The following is an 18,998-nucleotide window of genomic DNA, read 5'->3' as shown; positions in this document are numbered from 1 at the left end:
TAACCATGAGGACTCATCTTTCTGCTTCTTCAAATAGATACATAATCTTCCTAGTTACCACACCATTCGTTAACACTAAGCTCCCCAGCCCTCATCCTGCCGTGCACGAGTCATCTTATTCTTACTTAATGAAATTGTGAAAATTGTCCGACAGTCTCTTTAAATAAACACAAAGTAAAAATTAAGAAGGCAATGGCAGGGGATAGGGAGGTGGTTGCTAAAGGGTGTGCAGTTTCTTTTTGAGATGATAGAGATATTCTAAAGCTGTGTTGATGAACAGCTCTGTAAATATACTAAAACCAGTGACTTGTACACTCAAACTGATGAAATGGACAGTATGTGAGTTTTAGCTCAATAAAGCTTTATGACAAGTATGTGTTTAGGACCTCACAGTTTTCAAAGACGCTCACGGGCACTGTCTTCACTTAAGGCTGTGAGGTCGGTGTGATGGCTGCTAGTCTCATCATTTTACTGAGTCTCAGAAAGCTCAGGTCATACGCTGCAGGTCACGTCCACAGTCAAGTGGCACAGGTGGTTCTTTGATTGTCTTGATGTTCTGATGGGTCCCAAAGCCTGTGTCCTTCCCACTGCACCGCGTTCACTCTCTCTGCTACATTTCTATCCCCCATAAAAAGGCTTGCAACATTAGCTCTAAAATGAAGGTTGTTAAAATCAGCTCATCAGCATATCAGTTTACTCAGTAAGCAGTCATTAGAAATGGAAGGGAAATTAGTTCCAAACACAAAGGCCTTCAGTGCAAGCAGGGGTTACCTCCAGACTCTACAGAATCAATCACCCTGGTACATCTTCACCAGGGGCAAAAGTAGGTAATGACAAAGGTACTGGTGCGCTGTGTACATTGGGCGCCATGGCCACTCATCAAAGCTCAGGCATAAAGATTAAGGTCATTGGCGATTATCCAAAATCCAAAATTAATGGTAGAGTTCTTCGTTTGATGATGAAGCCGATGAGAAGGTTGTAATCATTTCTGAAGCCACTGGTGGGCCGCTCCTGGACAGCCCACAAAGCCGAGCAAAGCCGTCACGCACCGTTCTCAAAGCAGTTCAGTACTGACCCAGGAGCAAACAAGAATGGAAGTATGGGAGACATGCTGTGTGTTTTTATTAGTCGTAATTTAAAGGAAGTAAGCAAAATGCCTCTTCTGCTCTGTCAAGCTTAAGCAATAAATAGAGGGAAAAGCTGCCAAGGACTACCAGTGCTGATTTGTTTAGGTCCGATGTTGCCAATCAAGTGTTACTTACTCCTCCAGAGCAAGTGCTGTGTTTCGGAGGGATGACGGTGTCACGTTATATCATTATTTAAATTTCTAAGACTTCAGGAGCTTCCTGAATGTGTTAGCTGCTACAATAGGGGCTTCGGCTTTTGCATCTGAAATGCTCTGGGACAAAATTATCATTCTGATGGGTGCAAGCTGCGGCCTTAGTTGACGAAGACAAGTACTGTCCACTGATCAGTAGTTTTGACAATATCAAAATCAACATCCTATATTAATATCAACTTCATGCTATTCTTATGTTGTTAACTCTACAGTTAGCAAAAAACTAGGGCCCCCAGGTGGCTGTCGGTTAAGCATCTGACTTCGGCTCGGGTCATGATCTCAGGATCCTGGGATTGAGCCCAGCTTCAGGCTCCAGGGAGCCTGTCTCTCCCTCTCCCTCTGCCACTCTGCCTGCTTGTGCACACTCTCTCCCTCTCTCTCTAAATAAATAAATAAAATCTTAAAAAAAAAAAGTTTGCAAAAGAGTATTACGTGTTTAGTCCTCCTATCTGTGACTTATTCTACATGCCCCATGTCATAAGGTCTTTCCTAGGAAATGTACTCTAAATACATAGACAGCTTCTGCATACAAAACACACTGAAGTCACAAAGGTTGAGAGAAAATCTAGAAACCAGGAGCAAATGGAAAGCACAATGAGAAACGTTAGGGCAGTCCGTCGGCAGCCCTCCTTGCTCTGCCTGTCCTCCTCCCTCTTTCCCGCCTCCCACTTCTCTCCTCCGTGGACAATAAGCAAGACAAAGTTTAGGATGCAAGATCCAATAGACCCAAGTTATGCCTCAAAAAGATTCCTCTCTTATTTCTTTTAAACTGTTAGCGCGTTTTTGAATCAGTTGTCAAACCTGGCTTCTCAGAGGCGCTAGGTCCTGTTTCTCTTCAGAATATTCAAAATCTCATTTATTAGGACAAAGTGTTTCTCCAAGAGTTACAGCAGTTTCCCTAGACTTTGTTTTTCTCCTCTAGTTAAGTGGTCCTGAGATCTGAGAGTCAGTGTTGCAGTTATGTGAACCTGGACAAGCTATTTAATATCTCCAGCATGGCCTTCCCTCACCAATAATAAGACTGTGAGAAAGTAACCGGACAGCCACTCGGCCATATCAATCTGCAGCTCTTACCAATATGGAAGGAACGAATGACCGTGAGCGGGTCCTGGGCGTGTCTCAAGTGCAGTTTGCTTGGGGAGAAGGGTTCAGGTACTAGGATCGGCACCCATCCTACTCTTCCACAAAACACAACCTGGGATCCCCACGTCAAAGTGAGAGGAAGGGAAACGCTCCCACTGTAAGGCAGAGGTCGAGGAAGGCAAGTCATAACAATGAGGCAAGCACCTTAAAACCAGAAGGAAGCCCACAGTGCTGTGAAAACACACGGGCCCCGATCTTGTGATCTGGTAAGTTCTATTTAGAACTTACCGAAAGGTTAAATGTACTTAGACAAAAGAATGGTTCTGGAAAATGGCCAAGGCATTTTGTACCAAGGCGATCACACAATTGAATCTGTATTAATTACCGGGGCAGAGAACAGGATAAATATATATGTATACACACACAAACATCTGAAAGGCTCTGAACATCATCGTCGGCAGGTTTCTACTCTTACAAAATATCCTTTGAGTACACAATCTCCATAACAAGTCACCCTGGAGCAGAAATCCTAAGCCAGGGTGTTTATTTTAATAAGGTTTGGATTGTGTAAGATTGTGCTTGGGAAAAGTTAAAGGACTTTTTTTTTTTTTTTTGAAATTTAGTTTTCCTGAAAGTTGACAGGCTAGGGAAAAAGCAAGTTTTATAAATGATTCCTCGGGAATGCAATATGTAAAAAAACAAACTCCAAGCCTATAAATTTGATCATGGCTCTGGACCGGGGGCTGTCATGCTTTCACACACAACAAAAATAAAACAGCGTGCTTGGCTGCAGCTGTTCTCATTGCTGTGTGGAGGACAGGCCATGCCCTGTGTGAGCCTGGAGGCCTCCCTGCGATTTCTGCTGTTGTGTTCTTCTCCCCTCTTACTGAAGGCCAGGGTTTACTCAGCTCGGCTCTCTTCTGTTGGTGTTAGAGGGGCTGGTAGCTGCTGTGTAACTCCCATTTCTTCATCCTGATGCTCTGAATCACCCCAATTGGTAAACTGACCAATAGGACTTGGCAGTATTTACGCCTGATAATGGCCTTTAAGCCTCTCCATTGGGGAGGGCGTGGGGGGGTGTCTCTGTGAAACACTGCCGTGGCTCACAAGCATGGAACACAGCTCTTGGAATACAGAAGGGGGCAAGGGCCAGGGGGCTGGTCATGCCACATGAGTCATTCTCTGAACTGTTCTTTTGCTGCTGTAAAGAAGATAATACTGGACTTACTAGAAGACCTTGAAGGTTAGACCTGGAAAATGAGCTAACACTCCATTCGGGACCAGAATGGCTTAGGAGACGCAGAGTGAATGGCACAGGAAGTCCAGTCAGGGATAAGGAGAGCCTTGATCTGGGTGCCATGAAGAGAAGCAGAAAACAAGGATGGAAGGACTGTGGGAAGACACCTGACAGAGAGAGATAAAGAAAAGAGAGGGATAAAGAAAAGCAAAGATCAATGTCTAGGTTGCTGAAGGCATGGTGACGCCCACAGATGGAAGAAGGGGGAGGTCACCACAAGGTGGTAGTCCCAAATGCCAGAAGTCTTCAATATGGAGGGGCTTAAGTTACTCTAAAATCATTAGACTTCCTTACCATTCAAGGGCATCTTTTCCTTTTATTTTTCTTTTTAAATGAATAGACTTTATTTATTTACGTATTTACGGAGCAGTTTCAGGTTTACAGAAAAAGTTAAGCTTAAAGTAAAGAGAACTCCTAATATCCTCACCCCAACTTTCCTGTTTTAACGACTAGCACAACTGTGGAATATTTATCACAATTGACTATTACAGATGAAAGTCCACAGTTTACATTAGGGCTCATTCTTGGTGTCATATATCCTCTGAGTTTTGATAAATGTATGATGTTAGGCATCCTCCATTACAACGCCATACAGAGTAGTTTCCCTGCCCTAAAAATCCTCTGTGCTCCCCAATTCATCCCTCCCTCCTTCCCCTGATGAGCCTCTGGCGACCACTGATCTTTCCACTGTCCCTATAAGTTTGCCTTTTCCAGACTGTCACATAGTTGGGAGCATACAGTACAATGTCACCTTTTCTCATTGGCTTCCTTCACTTAGCAATATGCATTGAAAGTTCTACCGTGTTCTACCGTTTTCATGGCCTGATAGCTCATTTCTTTTTATGGTTGTATAATATTCCATTGAATAGATATGTCCCTTTAATTTTTCTATTTTAACATTTAAAAATTATAAGACACAAAAAACACTAGCCACAAGGGGAAAATGTAACAAACCAGACTTCATCAAAATTAAGAACTTCTGCTCTTCCAAAGACATTGTCAAGAAAATGAAAAGGCAAGTCACAGCCTGAGAGAACATATTAGAAAAAAACAAATAACTGATTTTTAAAAACCACGTATCCAGAATATATAAAAATAATCTTTAGAGCAGCAGGGAGGACATTAGGAGAAGGAAGGGAAAAATGAAAGAGGGGAAAACAGAAGGGGGAATGAACCATGAGAGACTATGAACTCCGGGAAACAAACTGAGGGTTTCAGAGGGGAGGGGGGTGGGGGATGGGATAGGCCAGTGATGGGTATTTAGGAGGGCACGTATTGCATGGAGCACTGGGTGTTATATGCAAACAATGAATCATGGAACACTACATCAAAAGTGAATGACGTACTGTATGGTGACTAACATAATAAAAAATAATAATCTTGAAAACTCGACAAAAAGAAAAACAACACAAAACAGGCAAAATCTGAAACATTTCGACAAAGAGACACATGGACTGCAAATAAGCACATAAAAAAGCAAACATTATCAGTCACTGGATAGATGGACATGAAAACAACAAGGAGATACCACTATACTCCCATCAGAATGACTGAAATTTTATCAACGGACCAGACCAAGTGTTGACGAGGACGGGAAGCTACTGGAGCTCTCCCACATTTGTGATAGCAATGCAAAATGCTAACAAGGCTTCGGAAAACCATTTGTAGTCCCTTAACTGGTTAAACATTACCTAGCAGATAAGCCAGCCGTTCCACACTGAGGTACTTATTCACACACAGACTCGTATGTGAATGTTCACAGCAAACTTACTTTTAATTGCCAAAACCTGGAAACACCCCAAATGTTAGGTGACTGGATTAACACATTTTTCCTCATGCAATGGAATACTACTGAGCAACCCAGGAACCCACCCAGCGAAGTCCATACTGTGTTAGACCACGGAGGGCAACTGATCTCATTTCTTGAATAAAGCAATTACGTGGGGAGAACAAAGGGAGAAAGATGGAGAGGGGCTCTCTTGCTTAAGAGAGGCTTAAGAGACATATCCACTCATCACTGTGTGTGGAATTTATTTGCACCCTGATTCAAGCAAACTGTAAGATGCAAACGGAGAAACCATTTAGGACAAATATGAGACATCTGGAAATTTGAACACTGAATATTTGGTGATATTAATATGATAACAGCATTATGATTACTAATGTAATAATGAAGTTGTTATGTAAAAAAGGTTACATTCTGAAAATATTTACAAATGAAATGATGTCTGGAATTGCCTTCAAAATAATTCAGGTGGGGGGCAAGGGGGAGTGTGGCGTAGAGACGAAACAGCTTCGTTATAAGTGCATGCTGATTCATTAGGTTATTTGGTTTACTGCTGTATATTCTTAAAATTTTCCAAATTAAAGCCTGTTTTTGTTTTTTAGTTCCCTGGAACCTCACCACCATGAAACAACCACTGTTAACATTTTAAGTGTATGTATCTCCTTCCAACCTTCGCCCAGAAGAATATATTATTTACCATTATATATTAGATGGTGCATATTTTATGAAATCGGGATATTACACAAACTGGTCCATAACTTCTGTTTCACAGTCGACAATCTACCTTTCCGTGTCAGGAAATACAGATTTACATCATCGTTTTTAATCACTAGTTTATACTGGTGACAGCATGGCTTTTTAAAAACCATTTCCCAACTTTTGGACAGTTAAGTCATTTCCTGGTTTTACCATCATGAATAATGTTACCATAAACTGCCGTAGGCAATGAGCAGTGAGACAGATTAGAAGTTCCAGGGCCCCTGCCAGCCTTCTAATATGGGCCGCTCGCTTACTAGCTCTGTGACCTAGAGCAACTGACAAACTGCTTTATGCCTCAGTTTCCTCGTATGTAAAATAGGGATGATAACAGTGCCAATTTCACAGCAAAATGGTACATTGAATGAGCTAATAAATGTTTAAGCAATTGCAACAATGGGACAGAATGAGAATGTGCTGTGTGTTAAACATTCCTGCTACATTTTGCACACCTGATCAATTTCTGCTTTGGAATCATTGGGATAAAAGATACACATGTTTAGGGCTTTTGATATCCCGCTAGTCCGTATTCTGAAAACAACATTATTTCCCAGACATCCCCTATTATTGCAGTCCCTAAATTAACTTTTTTGGTGTAAGAAAGTAGACAGGATTTGTCTTTGTCCTTTCCTGTCCCTTAATGGCTAAACCTACTTCCATTTGACAGCTAGCTACACCACCATAAAATCTGCAAACACTTCGTTTTGTTTTTAAACCTGTTCCAAACAAAAAGTAACTACTAGAGAATTTTAAAAATCCGGGGCACTTAACAAAGCTAACACTGTGCAAAGAATGATTATAGAACAAGACCTGATCCCTGCCCCCAAGTCTTAACTTTCTGCCTTTCGCAGGAACACCCTAGTCTAATTTTTCCAAACCAATACGCTTGTACCTCTAATTATACTCACTTGAAAAAATATTTCTCACCTTGTTCTCAAACTACCAACAAAAAAAAAAAACCTAGCTTAATGTCTACAGTGTGATATTCAGAAGAAAGCCTTGCGTTCTCTTCTCCATAGTCAGCATTCAAATTAACTGGAACAAAAGCACAGCTGTCTGGCGGAGCTCCCACCCCAAAACAGACATTTTTCTGGTGAGCCTGCAGCTCCACCTCTTTTTGCCCTCAGGGAGAGTTTTTTGAAAATACAGAAACAGTATTTAAATTGAATAATTAAAATCCACAAACCGAAATCTGTGTCTCTCACACTCCAGAATGCAGTCTGGTAGGCTCCCATCAGATGCAGCCCCAAGGGAGCCTTCGTGTGCCAGGAAAGGGGACCCAGGGAGCGAGGATCAGATTGTACCACTCTGTCCCTAGGTCTCCATGCTCGGCCTGTTTCCCGTGTTATTGCTTCCACTTCCAAAAGATTTCTGAAACTCACGTCCATGTTCCTCCACCCCGTCCCAGCCTCCCCTCTCCCGCACGACTGCAACAGCACCCTGCCTGGGGAACCATTTCCAACCTTTCCCTGCCCCTGTACATTCTTCAAGTGGGGGTCTTTCCGTGTAAACTGCATATGCCACACCCCTGCTTAAAACACTTTCGGGGCTTCCAGCTACATTCAGAAGATCAGCCCCTCCTTCCCAGTACAGGGCAGGCAAGGACCTGGCTCAGTCTCCACGCCCCTCTGCCAGCGCCGTGCCTGAGCTCCCCACCGCAGACCAGCTGCCTCCTTTCCCCAAAATGCAGCACCTCACCTCCTGCCTCAGGAACTCAACTCCCAGTGCTCACTCGGCCTGAGTGAGCCTGACAGCTCCCCTCAGCTCTTTGCCCAACTGGCCTCTGTCCATTTTCCAGGTCCAGCTTAAAATCATTTCCCTGGGGAGATCTCCCCCACCCGATCTGAAGTCCCCACCTGTCGCTATCCCCGCAGTCCTTGTTCTTTTCCTTCAAAGCATTTATTACAATGTGTAATTATACATCCATTCGACTGTGCTGACAGGCTGTCTCCAGCCTTAACCAGCAGTTTGTTTTGTCCATCTTGGTGTCCCGTGTGTCTAGCAAGGCACCTGACCCACAGGAGAGTACAGGATAGGTTTGTTGAAGACATGAAGGAAGAGATACTAGGTTGACACTGTCCGATGGACTGGTGTCATCCAATCCTAAGTTCCCATAGAAGAGTGACTGCATTTTGTTTGATCTAGAGACCACACTGAAATATCATCTTCTGGAAGATCATGAGGCAAGAATGAAGATCCAGGGGCGCCTGGGTGGCACAGCGGTTAAGCATCTGCCTTCGGCTCAGGGCGTGATCCCGGCGTTATGGGATCGAGCCCCACATCAGGCTCCTCCGCTATGAGTCTGCTTCTTCCTCTCCCACTCCCCCTGCTTGTGTTCCCTCTCTCGCTGGCTGTCTCTATCTGTGTTAAATAAATAAATAAAATCTTTAAAAAAAAAAAAAAAAGAATGAAGATCCAAATTCAAAAACCTGAATTTAGCCCTACCCTATCTACTCATCTTAGCTTTATCGAGAATATGACAGAGTAAGATCTGCTCGCAGAGACTTTGCTGTAGGTGTATGCCTGAAGTACCTGGAGAAAAATTCAGAATATTCATTTAATGTGTTCATTTAGTTTAATCACTTAAATGTGTTCAAATGTCAGAATGATGGGGAAGCCATAAGTAACCTCAGGAACCACCCATGAGAGTTGGGGCAGATGAAGACTTCATAAGGAACTGGACCTTCAAGGAATTAAGGTTGGCAGGAGGAAGTTATCACATTCAGGGTCAGAGACAGCAGATGTGCGAAGGAGGAGGTAAAGACGAAGCCGGCTGAGGAGCAGACACAAGAGCTGCGGGCCACACTTTTCAATCAGAGTCAGGCAGAGAGAGCAGTTTCACAAGGAAGACCATCAAGTGTTTGGTTTTGATACGTAACACTATCAGGAGTAAACAGCAACAGAATATCTTTGTGCTTTCAAACACCAGTTGAAACATTCAAATGTACCACAACTTTCTTGGCCAAGAATAGTTCTTATATTTTAACTCAAAGAGGAAAACGTCAATGTTCCAATTAAAGGTATAAGAGCTCAAGAAAGAGAGATGGACAACCCCGCGGAGAAATGCAGGGAGGAGAAGGAGACATAGGCAGCGGAGTAAAGGGGCTCCAAAAATGGGATCAAGAAAAGGGCACATGGAGGAATGCCAATCAGAGGACGCCACGTGAGGACAGACTGTGCACAGCCCCCGCCCCCCAAAACAGGGCAGCACCCAAATCCTTTACAAAGTAGCTTCAGCCTTCACAGACAGATAACAGTTCGCAAAACAATGTCCAGGTAGTAAATACATTAACTCATGCCTAGAAAACATGGTTGTCTCTTTCTGGTTTATGAACACTCGGGGAATATGGAAGAGAAACGTCTGTCTCTTCCTCCAAGTCAGTATGAATTAATGTTGTTTAAGTACACCTTTTCAAAGGGCTTTTATTCTCACCACTTCTTTTATTGCATCTTTTCTCCCAGGCACGTTTGTCTTTGGAACATTGCTTTGGGGAGCGTACAAGTCAGCAATATCCCGTTCTATTTTGAGCTCAGGGAGGAGCGCATGTAATACAAGTAGGAACAGGGGAAAAAGAAAATAAACGAAACGTCTCTGCAGCGTATTTAGGTGCACTCCGTGCCGCATCTTAAATTAACCTGTAATTACGCTACAACCCCCATTCTCAAGAAATTCACCTGAAGGAGTAAAGAGGCACCAGCGCTTACGGTATACACATGGCTAGAAGTCTTGCTCTGGGCCGTGGACTTACATGCTTCTTTACTAAGGTGATTTTAACCGAAGTATAATGAAACAGAAAAATGGCTTATTTGATGTAGAAGAGGAGATGGTACTACTATTCTATGGCTTATATAGGAATTAACTATTTGAAGCCATAACTTGAAGCCATAATTATCCAGTGCTTTAAGCAAAACACATGCTTAAAAAAAATTTTATTTATTTATGAGAGAGAGAGAGAGAGATCTTGTGAGTGGGGGGAGGGGCAGCAGGAGAAGCATACTCCCTGCTGAGCCAGGGAGCCTGAGGTGGGGCTCGATCCCAGGACTCTGGGATCATGACCTGAGCCGAAGGCAAGATGCTTAACCCACTGAGCCACCCAGGCGCCCCAAACATGTGATTTTTCTTAAATGAAGCAGACAACCAAGATCTTGGGAATTCCTCACTCATAGTCCCCATCTCCTCGAGCCATAAAGACCTCATACGGGTGAAGAGATGTATACTGGCTTCCCCAGACGAAGAAGTACCTTTCCAGCTAAGATATTAATACTTGCTGCTTGGGCTTATTTTCTTCTTTGCGGTTCTTATTTCACTCTTTATTTGAATAATGATTTGTGTAAACCTCAGAAAGTCTCCTAGCCCGTGCTGAAACCTCAAGCACTGTGCTTCCTCCGCAGGCCACTGCTGTCTGCACCATCTGCTTGCCAGGGGCTAATGCTGGGGAGAGGGCTCCAGAACGTGTCAGAAGCTGTGCAAAGGAAAGGGGTCAATGTCACAGTCATCAGGAACTATCTAGCTTCACTAATTAAAACCTTTAATCAAAACAAAATGTTGACTAGTCACACAACTTGCCTAACATACCAGAAAAGCCAAATACCACTGGAAAAGAACGAGTGTGATGTGAGGGAAAATGAGGTTAATGGAATGAGTTCAAGCCAAACGCAAGGATGTCACCAGCGTTCCCGCAGAAACAGAGGGAGCTGAGCACTTGCTTCACAGCTGAGCATTACAGCCATGGCCCATTTTCAGGAAGGAGCAGGAGTCTGGGGATCCAGGGCTTCCAACATAAAATTACAACCTAGCACTCTAGAGTTCATTCACTAAGGTCAACACGCACGGATAACACTGTTCTGTTGAGAGGGTCAAATAACATCGGGAACATGAAACCTCCGAAGGAGGACGGGAAGGAAGGTGGTGTGGACCCCAACAAACAAGTAAGGCTGGGGCTATGTGTGCGTTTCTGTATCGTGTAAGTAACCCAGGTCAGAGTTCCCCTTCTCTAAGTGAATTCCCCATCAAGCCAAAAGAAACAAACAAAATAATCCCTGCTATGTGTTCTCAGAGCCTAAAGTAATGAACCAAAACCAGCTAAAAGGAAATAAACTCTGTTCTGGGAAGTGACGGCCCCTCTGACTTTGAGAGCACCGCCAACAATGACCTCAGGCAGAACAGAGATCAAACCATCAGTTTCCCCTCTGGAATTCCCTTCTGGAATTGTCTGGAACCAGATAAGACCTTTGAAAACAACTGCCAACTGTTCAGGGGTTCGACTTTTCCGAAGGGGGGTATCCTAGGCCACTTAGCCCCAGCACCTCAGTAAAGGCTGATGCTTGGGCAAAGTCCCCAGTTATGCTCTGGGGGCACCCCAGGACAGTTTCCCAAGACAGTCGGCAGCTGGGAGCTCTCTGAGGGAACCCAGCGCAGAATATCTTTACCAAAGAAGTTGTGAAGGGGAAATCTGGTCGTCAGCTGGGACACAGGTCTTAGATAAAGGTTACTTACGGAGAACCGGCATAAAGAAAGGGAATTATAATGTGACCCGGAACAGGAGACAAAGAAGGGAGCCACCTGCCATTAACTGGCTGATCAAAAATGAGAAAAATCGAGTGTCCACCTAATTCCCAATTTCAGGTCTTGTGGGATGGAGACTTTTTTTTTTTTTTTGATGACCACCAGGTGAAATAAATTACTAAAAGTCTCCTTTATTTTGTTTGCCTAGAGTCATTCCATTTAACACGTGACTTTAGTTTTCTACACCTTATCACTGTTTTATTTCTCTCCCCCTCAATAAACTAACACAAAATGCTGTCAAACACACAACTTTTTAATTAAAATGACTTCTTTTGAGACAGTTACTTCATTTTGATTCACAAAACATAGAATTGACAGGTTAAAGCACAGAACTGTGGAAATTCAGAATCGGGAGGCACGCTATAGGTCAGGAGTAACAGTGCAGACTGTAGGTTTTACAGCCATGGCATCAGACAGAGTCACACAGAGGGAAAGCTCTAGGCAGCACCCTGTGATTTTATCTTTGACTCTCAGAAGCATACAAACGTAAGCAAAGCCAAAAACGTAGGTCAGGTACTTACTGATTCCTTGGAAGAGCTCTTCGATATTAATAGCATTTTTTGCACTTGTTTCAACCACCACAGCACCTATGGATTCAGCATAGTCCTTAGCATCCTTCAAGGGAACTTCCCTGGAAAAGAGGTCACACCCAGACAGAAATGAATGCTCATTTGTACCCTATAAATAACCCAACACACCAAACAGAGAGCTCATGTGGAAACAGCTCCTTTATCTAAGTCCTGTAGAAGAACCACTCAATCGCTCGGCAAGTACTGAAAACTAGTATGGGTGAAAATGTTTAAAGTTTAAAACCTGGTCTCTGGCGTCCATGGAATTAGGATCCCCACATGTAAAACGCTGTACCCGGCCCCACAGAAGGTAAGAACTCCAGAACATTAGGGAAACTCTTTAGGAAGATGGCAGCACACATTTCAGCTTTCAGAGTTAGGGTTGATTTCAATCTTTTCCTTAAATAATGACTCACAGTTTTTTAAAAATTGTGTGTATGTGCATGTACACACGTGTGCACAGTCCTGCACACACACATGCTCTTGTAGAACTTTCTACATATTGTCTTTTACAAATCAGAGAGAATATGTGATGGGATGTGAATGTCTGGAAATGAACATGGTTATAACTACAATGGCTGCGATGCAATAGGACAGAGCCAGACTTTCGCCTGTAAAAGGTTCTTCCTGCAAAGATTGATAGGACATGAACTCTATTTAAATGAATAATCTAGAAAGACATTTATTGACCTATTTTTAATGTGAAGATGCTGTGGTGGATCCGAAGATTGAAAAAACACACAGTTCCTGTTGCCCAGAAGTTTAGTCATTTATTCAATAAATATTTATTGAGCAGCTATTATATGCCAGTCTCTCTTGTAGGTGCTAGAGAAAACAGTAATTCCTGCCTTCTGGAACCAATAATTGAGAGTGAACACAAACATCCGTGGTTACTCTAACCCACAACAACTTTGTAACATCTGCAATACGTGAATAATAAAGGTGCAATAAAGCACTTCAGAATGATAGGAAGTACAGAAGCACCAAAAGTACAGAAGTACAGGAAGTGTACAGAGTACAGGAAGTATATAGAAGTACAGGAAGTACAGAAGTACAGGAAGTGTACAGAGTACAGGAAGTATATAGAAGTACAGGAAGTACAGAAGTACAGGAAGTGTACAGAGTACAGGAAGTATATAGAAGTACAGGAAGTACAGAAGTACAGGAAGTGTACAGAGTACAGGAAGTATATAGAAGTACAGGAAGTACAGAAGTACAGGAAGTGTACAGAGTACAGGAAGTATATAGAAGTACAGGAAGTACAGAAGTACAGGAAGTGTACAGAGTACAGGAAGTATATAGAAGTACAGGAAGTACAGAAGTACAAGTGGTGTACAGAAGTCCAGGAAGTACACAGAAGTACAGGAAGTGACGCACTTTGATCAACAGAACCTGAGAAGGTGAGTGGAGTGTGGCCATGAAGCGGGGAGAACATGAATGACAATTTATGATGCCACAGCCTGAGAAAGGCCCCATGGCAGGGGAGTATCCTCATCCTCAGATACTGTTCAAAGTCAGTTCTGCACCCAGCACGGCCTTGGGTGTAAGGGTGGATTTACAAGTGAAGGATATGGTGTCAGAATGGAGAGAAGGTCAGAAGGACTGGAGCTGAGGGGGGAAGGGGTGGCCAGCAGGAATCCTGGCAGATGGGCCGGAAGACACCCCCCGTGCCTATCTCATGGCCAGTGGCCACTGAACAACAGGAGGGCAACGGGGTCAGCCCCGCATTCTGGGGGAAAACAGTACACCAAATAGACAGGAGTGGGGAGTGAGGGGAAGAATTTGGAAGCCCCTCTAATGTTGTGGGCAAGGAGAATACAACGCTAGACTAGACAGATGGGTACAGGAAAAGATAGGCGGACAGAAAATCAAAACTGGGAGCGGGGTGAAGAGACTGTAACCCTCTCCCACCTCATTCCCCTTCCTCCACCCCTCCAAACGCCTCCTAAAAGGCTGTTACGGGTCTGTAAAGTTACTGGGGAAATTCGTCCTTGGCATTTAAATTTGTTATGGACCCCAAATCAAATGAGAGGAGGACTTTTCAGGTGCTAGCTGGAAAAAGGGCTCAAGGAGAGTCTGCCGTAGAAAAGGCAGCGGCCCCAGGGTTCCAAACCAGAGAAAAGCAGCCTCCTGAGACGTGCCAGCTAGAATCGTACCGCCATAATCTTTCTTACCAAAGACCCACTGGGAAACCTGCCCTCACTACTGTTCCCAACAGACAAGCCCCAGGCCTTTCACAAAGATTGAAGGGGAAAAAAAGGAAACTTGAGTTTTTTGGTGACAATGAATTTTACATTTGAAACATCCCAGAAAAGGGCTTTTCTACGTTCAGTTTGGCATGTTACCCTACTTTTCATTTCTTCCCGGCAGTCTTTATCAAAGCATAAATAGAAGGGTGGGGCTCATCTCTACCCAAATGCATTCAGGTAAAACAGGCTGTGCCCTGCTAATCTCCACCTGGGGGTAGGGGAGATTCTGGCCATCAAAGAAGCCTTGGAGACCCCTCACGGGAGAGCAGATTACAGTCACATGCTTGCCTAGCCTGCCTCTCCTCAGTCCCTTTGTGAGGCAAAGAGGAGTAGAATAGGTTTTGCCAAGATTAAGGCAAGAACAAAGTCACTTGCCATAGAATCCAAAATATCCATCGTGAGCACAGCAGTGAGCCCGGGCGGACCAATCACCTCACAGTCTACACGCTGGACCCTGAAATGGACAGCTAAGAAAAGTGTGTCCTCACACTGCTTCCATGTTTAGAAATGGTCTCATGAAATAAATGATTTTCCCAAAATGACACAGTGAATCAGGAGTGGAGGCAGGGTCTACCCTAAGACCCTCTGGCTCTGCCCACTTTGCTCCCATCAGGCCTTGACAACATTACCGCCCAACTGGCACCCACATTCCAAAGGCCATTCTTTCCATTTTTATAGACAGAGAATATGTGGGGTTCAAAAGATTCTCAAACCGTGATACACCAGAGTCAGGGGCGGAGGCAAGGGAAGGGCATATCCCACCCTCCTGAAGAACAGGTGCGCACTCGGTCTGGAGGGCCCGTGAAAGTCCCTCTCACAACGAACTGAAATCAGAAGGACCAACCACACTTGGGTCTGTCAAAATAAGTTTCCTCTACTGTGGTATAACAAGAAATACGTATTTGCTCTTTCTCCATGCTTCCTGGCACAGAGTTCCTGAAACCACGAAGTTTCTTAAGTGATAGGCGTGTCCTCTGTTATTTATAAAGAGCTCCATGATGCCATACCTGAGTTTCTCACAGGTAGGGGCCCCTGGCGAGATCAGAGGGGGCTGGCTGCCAGAGGACCCAACCCCGTGATTAGAGGGTTGAAACTTTAAGCCCCCCTCCAACCCCAGGGATGGGAGAACTGGAGATTTACTCAGTCGTGACTAAGTAACGAAACCTCAGTGAAAACTTTTGAACACAAGGCTTGGACAGGTTTGAGTTGGTTAACATGTCCAGGCGCTGGGATGGCGGCAACCCAAACCTTGCTCTACGAATCTCTTCCCTTTGCTTGGTCCTGAATTGTATTCTTTAGAGGAAAACTGTAATCATAAGTCTAGTGCTTTCCTGAGTTCACAGAACTCAGAATGTTCTAGTGAATTACTGAACCTGCGGTGCAGGGAACATAGGAACCCCCAAACTGGTAGTCTGCTGGGCAAAAGCGAGGTTAACTTGGGGATACCCAAGACCTGCATCTGGCATCTGAAGTGGAGGGAGGGGCAGTCTTGTAGGACTGAGTCCTTCATTTGTGGGATCTGTGCTAACTCCAGGTAGTTACTGTTGGAATTGAATTGAATGGCAGGACACCCAGCTGGCACCGGCAAGTTGTTGTTGGAACAAACAGGTACAACTACAGTCTGAAAAAAGAGCCTTAAGAAGGTGAGAATTTCCTTCCTTGGAGCCTCTTGCAGGTAAAATAGAAACCACTGGGAACGCCTCCAGCCTCATTTCAGGAGAGGCCCATGGCACGCCCCACACGGCTGGAAGGCTGCCATCACTGGTCTTCTGTAATTATGATTACATGACACGGTGGCATCTAGTGGCTTTCGTTCCCTTTTTTCAACACATATTTATCAGGTGTCTGCCATATGCTGGGCATTGTGCTCGGCACTGGAACAGGTAGATTGAAACTAATTTTCCCAAGCCAGAGTATAAACACAGCTTGTCAATTTTGATGGGAAAGACTGTTTTTCGACTTTCTAAACCAACCTATGTACAGAATTCAGGACTCCCAGGAATCACCCAGAATAGTTACTGCCAGAGGCGCCTGGGTAACTCAGTTGGTTGAGCGTCTGCCTTTGGCTCAGGTCATGATCCCAGGGTCCTGGGATCAAGCCCCGAGTCGGGCTCCCTACTCAGCAAGGAGTCTGGTTCTCCCTCTCCCTCTGCCCCAAACCCTACTCGTTCTCTCTCTGTCTCAAATAAATAATATCTTAAAAAAAAAAAAAAGTTACTGCCAACCAGCCAGGAGGTGTAGTCTGGGAGTCCTTCGCCCTCGGTGCCCCTCCCACCATGGCTCTTTCAGCCTCTGTCAGGAGCTGATGGTGTTCTGCCGACCTTATATATCAGCATCACCGAGGGTTTCTTTCTTAACTATCTGACATCCTACTCCCACCGGAAAGCAGCCACACGCAGGCCCAGGGGTCAGGATAGAGATTAGATGCAGATCCAACGGGAGACACGAAGGGCAGAGAAAGTGGGAAAGCTGGAGATCGGGGGAGGCTACCATCCACTTATCAGGAAAACACTAAATTCAAGGGATCATCAGAAGAGACCAGCGTCAGGGTCAGGACCAAGAGCAGAGAGATGGGGAGAGAGAGCAATATGGGTCAGGCTTAGAGGGTGGAAACACATGAAAGAGGGGTCTCCTTCTAACTCAGGTCTGATGCTAATCAGCTCATACTTTAGCGTGGCCCACACAGCAGCCTGGTCCGTCACGTGTCTTGGACCCGGGCAGAGGCCTGAGCAGGCCACGGTACCCGGAGGCTCTCTGTGGGGGAGGGAGGTCAGGAAACAGCATTCCTGTGGGCTCCAAGAGTTTTCAACAGGCTGCACTGCCCAACAGGGGTCCTTGTTTTGTTATTCGTGAGGTAACCTGGCAACGTGGCAGCTGACATTCTAATTTCAGAGGTACTTAATTCTCCATGATTCTCCCCCATGGATGGGAGAGGAAGAGGAGGGCAGGTACCCCAAGAAGGAGTTCCTGAAGCCCTACCTGAGAGGGAGGGGGGATTCAAAGCAGCAGGCTAAAGGTAGAGTGATGCTCTGTCCCCTCTTGGGGTTCATCGGGAAGGTGCAGTTCCATGGGTTCCTCCTGGAAGTCAGTGGATACAGGTGACTCCCACAGTGCCTCCCCCGCCCCAGGTCTTATGTCCCTCATTCTACCAGATAGCGTGAATGCTTTATAACAATTCTACATGTTAAGACATTTGATATTATAAAGTGCTCAAAACAATACCCAGCACATAGTCAGTGCTGTATCAGTGTTTCTTTACTCAGTCGTCACAAAGCTATATTGGCAAAGATGGTGGCATGGCACTATTTTCTTTTCCACCAAAAAGATTGGATATGATGCAGATGGAGGAAACAAGTAAACAGGAGGCTTAAGCTAACTACTTCAGAGCTTGAAGGTCCTTCACAGGTTTATGTGACTCAACTCCTTCATTTTATGGCCCAAGAAGGCTTGCAGGCCAATCATCACGGTTCCACCGAAGAATGGGCAAATATAGACTACACAGCCAACTCATTAAAAACATTTATTTTGATAAATTACCCCAAGATTAAATTGCATCATATCTTGAAGTCCTTTCCCCATGAAAAAATCTGACATTAATTCTGAGTCACCTGTATTGAAAGATAGTAACTTTTCATGAACCATGAATATTTCTTGTTCTGTGACATTTTGTGCATGTTCTCTAGCTACTTTGCTTTGGATGGTTTCGATTTTTTGTCTTATTTATTTGTAAGTGCTCTTTGCATATTAAGAAGCCTAGTCCTTTGTAATTTATTTTCCATATTTCTTCAGCTTATCTTTTATGTTTAGATCTTTGCCACACAGAAGCTTTTATGTAGTCAGGCTTATCGATTATTTTCCTCTATGGTTTCTGAGTTTTATATCATGATTAAACAGTTCATTCTAATTCCAAGGTTATTTTTAACAGTAGTCTGCTTTCTCTAACTTTTATGGTTTTGTTATTTTACATTTAAGTCCTTGTCCCATTTTGAATTTATTTTTTCTCATTTTCCCCATGACTACCTAACTATCCTAAGACCATTTGTTGAATTATCCCTTTTTATGCCTACTTAAATATCATCTTTATCATATACTAAATCTCTGTATGTATTTCACCCTGTTTCTTGATTCTCTAGTCTGTTCACTGTCTTTTTGTGCAGTTCTGTGACAATGTTATATTGTTTTACTACTGAATCATTAAAATAGATATCAATATCTATTGGGATTAGTCCCTCCAATACTACTTTTCTGTTTATTTTTCCTTTTTTTAAAAGATTTATTTATTTTAGAGAGCGAGAACAGGGGGAGGGGCTGAGGGAAAGGTAGAGAGAGAATCCCAAGCAGACTCTGTGCAGA

The 18,998-nt window shown here is 44.0% G+C and overlaps 1 protein-coding gene across 1 annotated transcript in view; it reads right to left on the bottom strand.

Annotated features, from left to right (window-relative positions):
* Positions 1–18,998, bottom strand: part of RAB31 (RAB31, member RAS oncogene family) — a 126,548-nt gene that overhangs the window by 3,875 nt on the left and 103,675 nt on the right. Inside the window, exon 6 of the mRNA XM_026495985.4 lies at positions 12,349–12,458. Coding sequence (XP_026351770.1) covers positions 12,349–12,458 — 110 coding nt within the window. The remainder of the gene's footprint in view (positions 1–12,348; positions 12,459–18,998) is intronic.

The sequence above is a fragment of the Ursus arctos genome, unplaced genomic scaffold (assembly GCF_023065955.2).
Source record: "Ursus arctos isolate Adak ecotype North America unplaced genomic scaffold, UrsArc2.0 scaffold_17, whole genome shotgun sequence".
Classification (NCBI taxonomy): domain Eukaryota; kingdom Metazoa; phylum Chordata; class Mammalia; order Carnivora; family Ursidae; genus Ursus; species Ursus arctos.
This window is presented reverse-complemented; position numbering and strand designations above follow the sequence as displayed.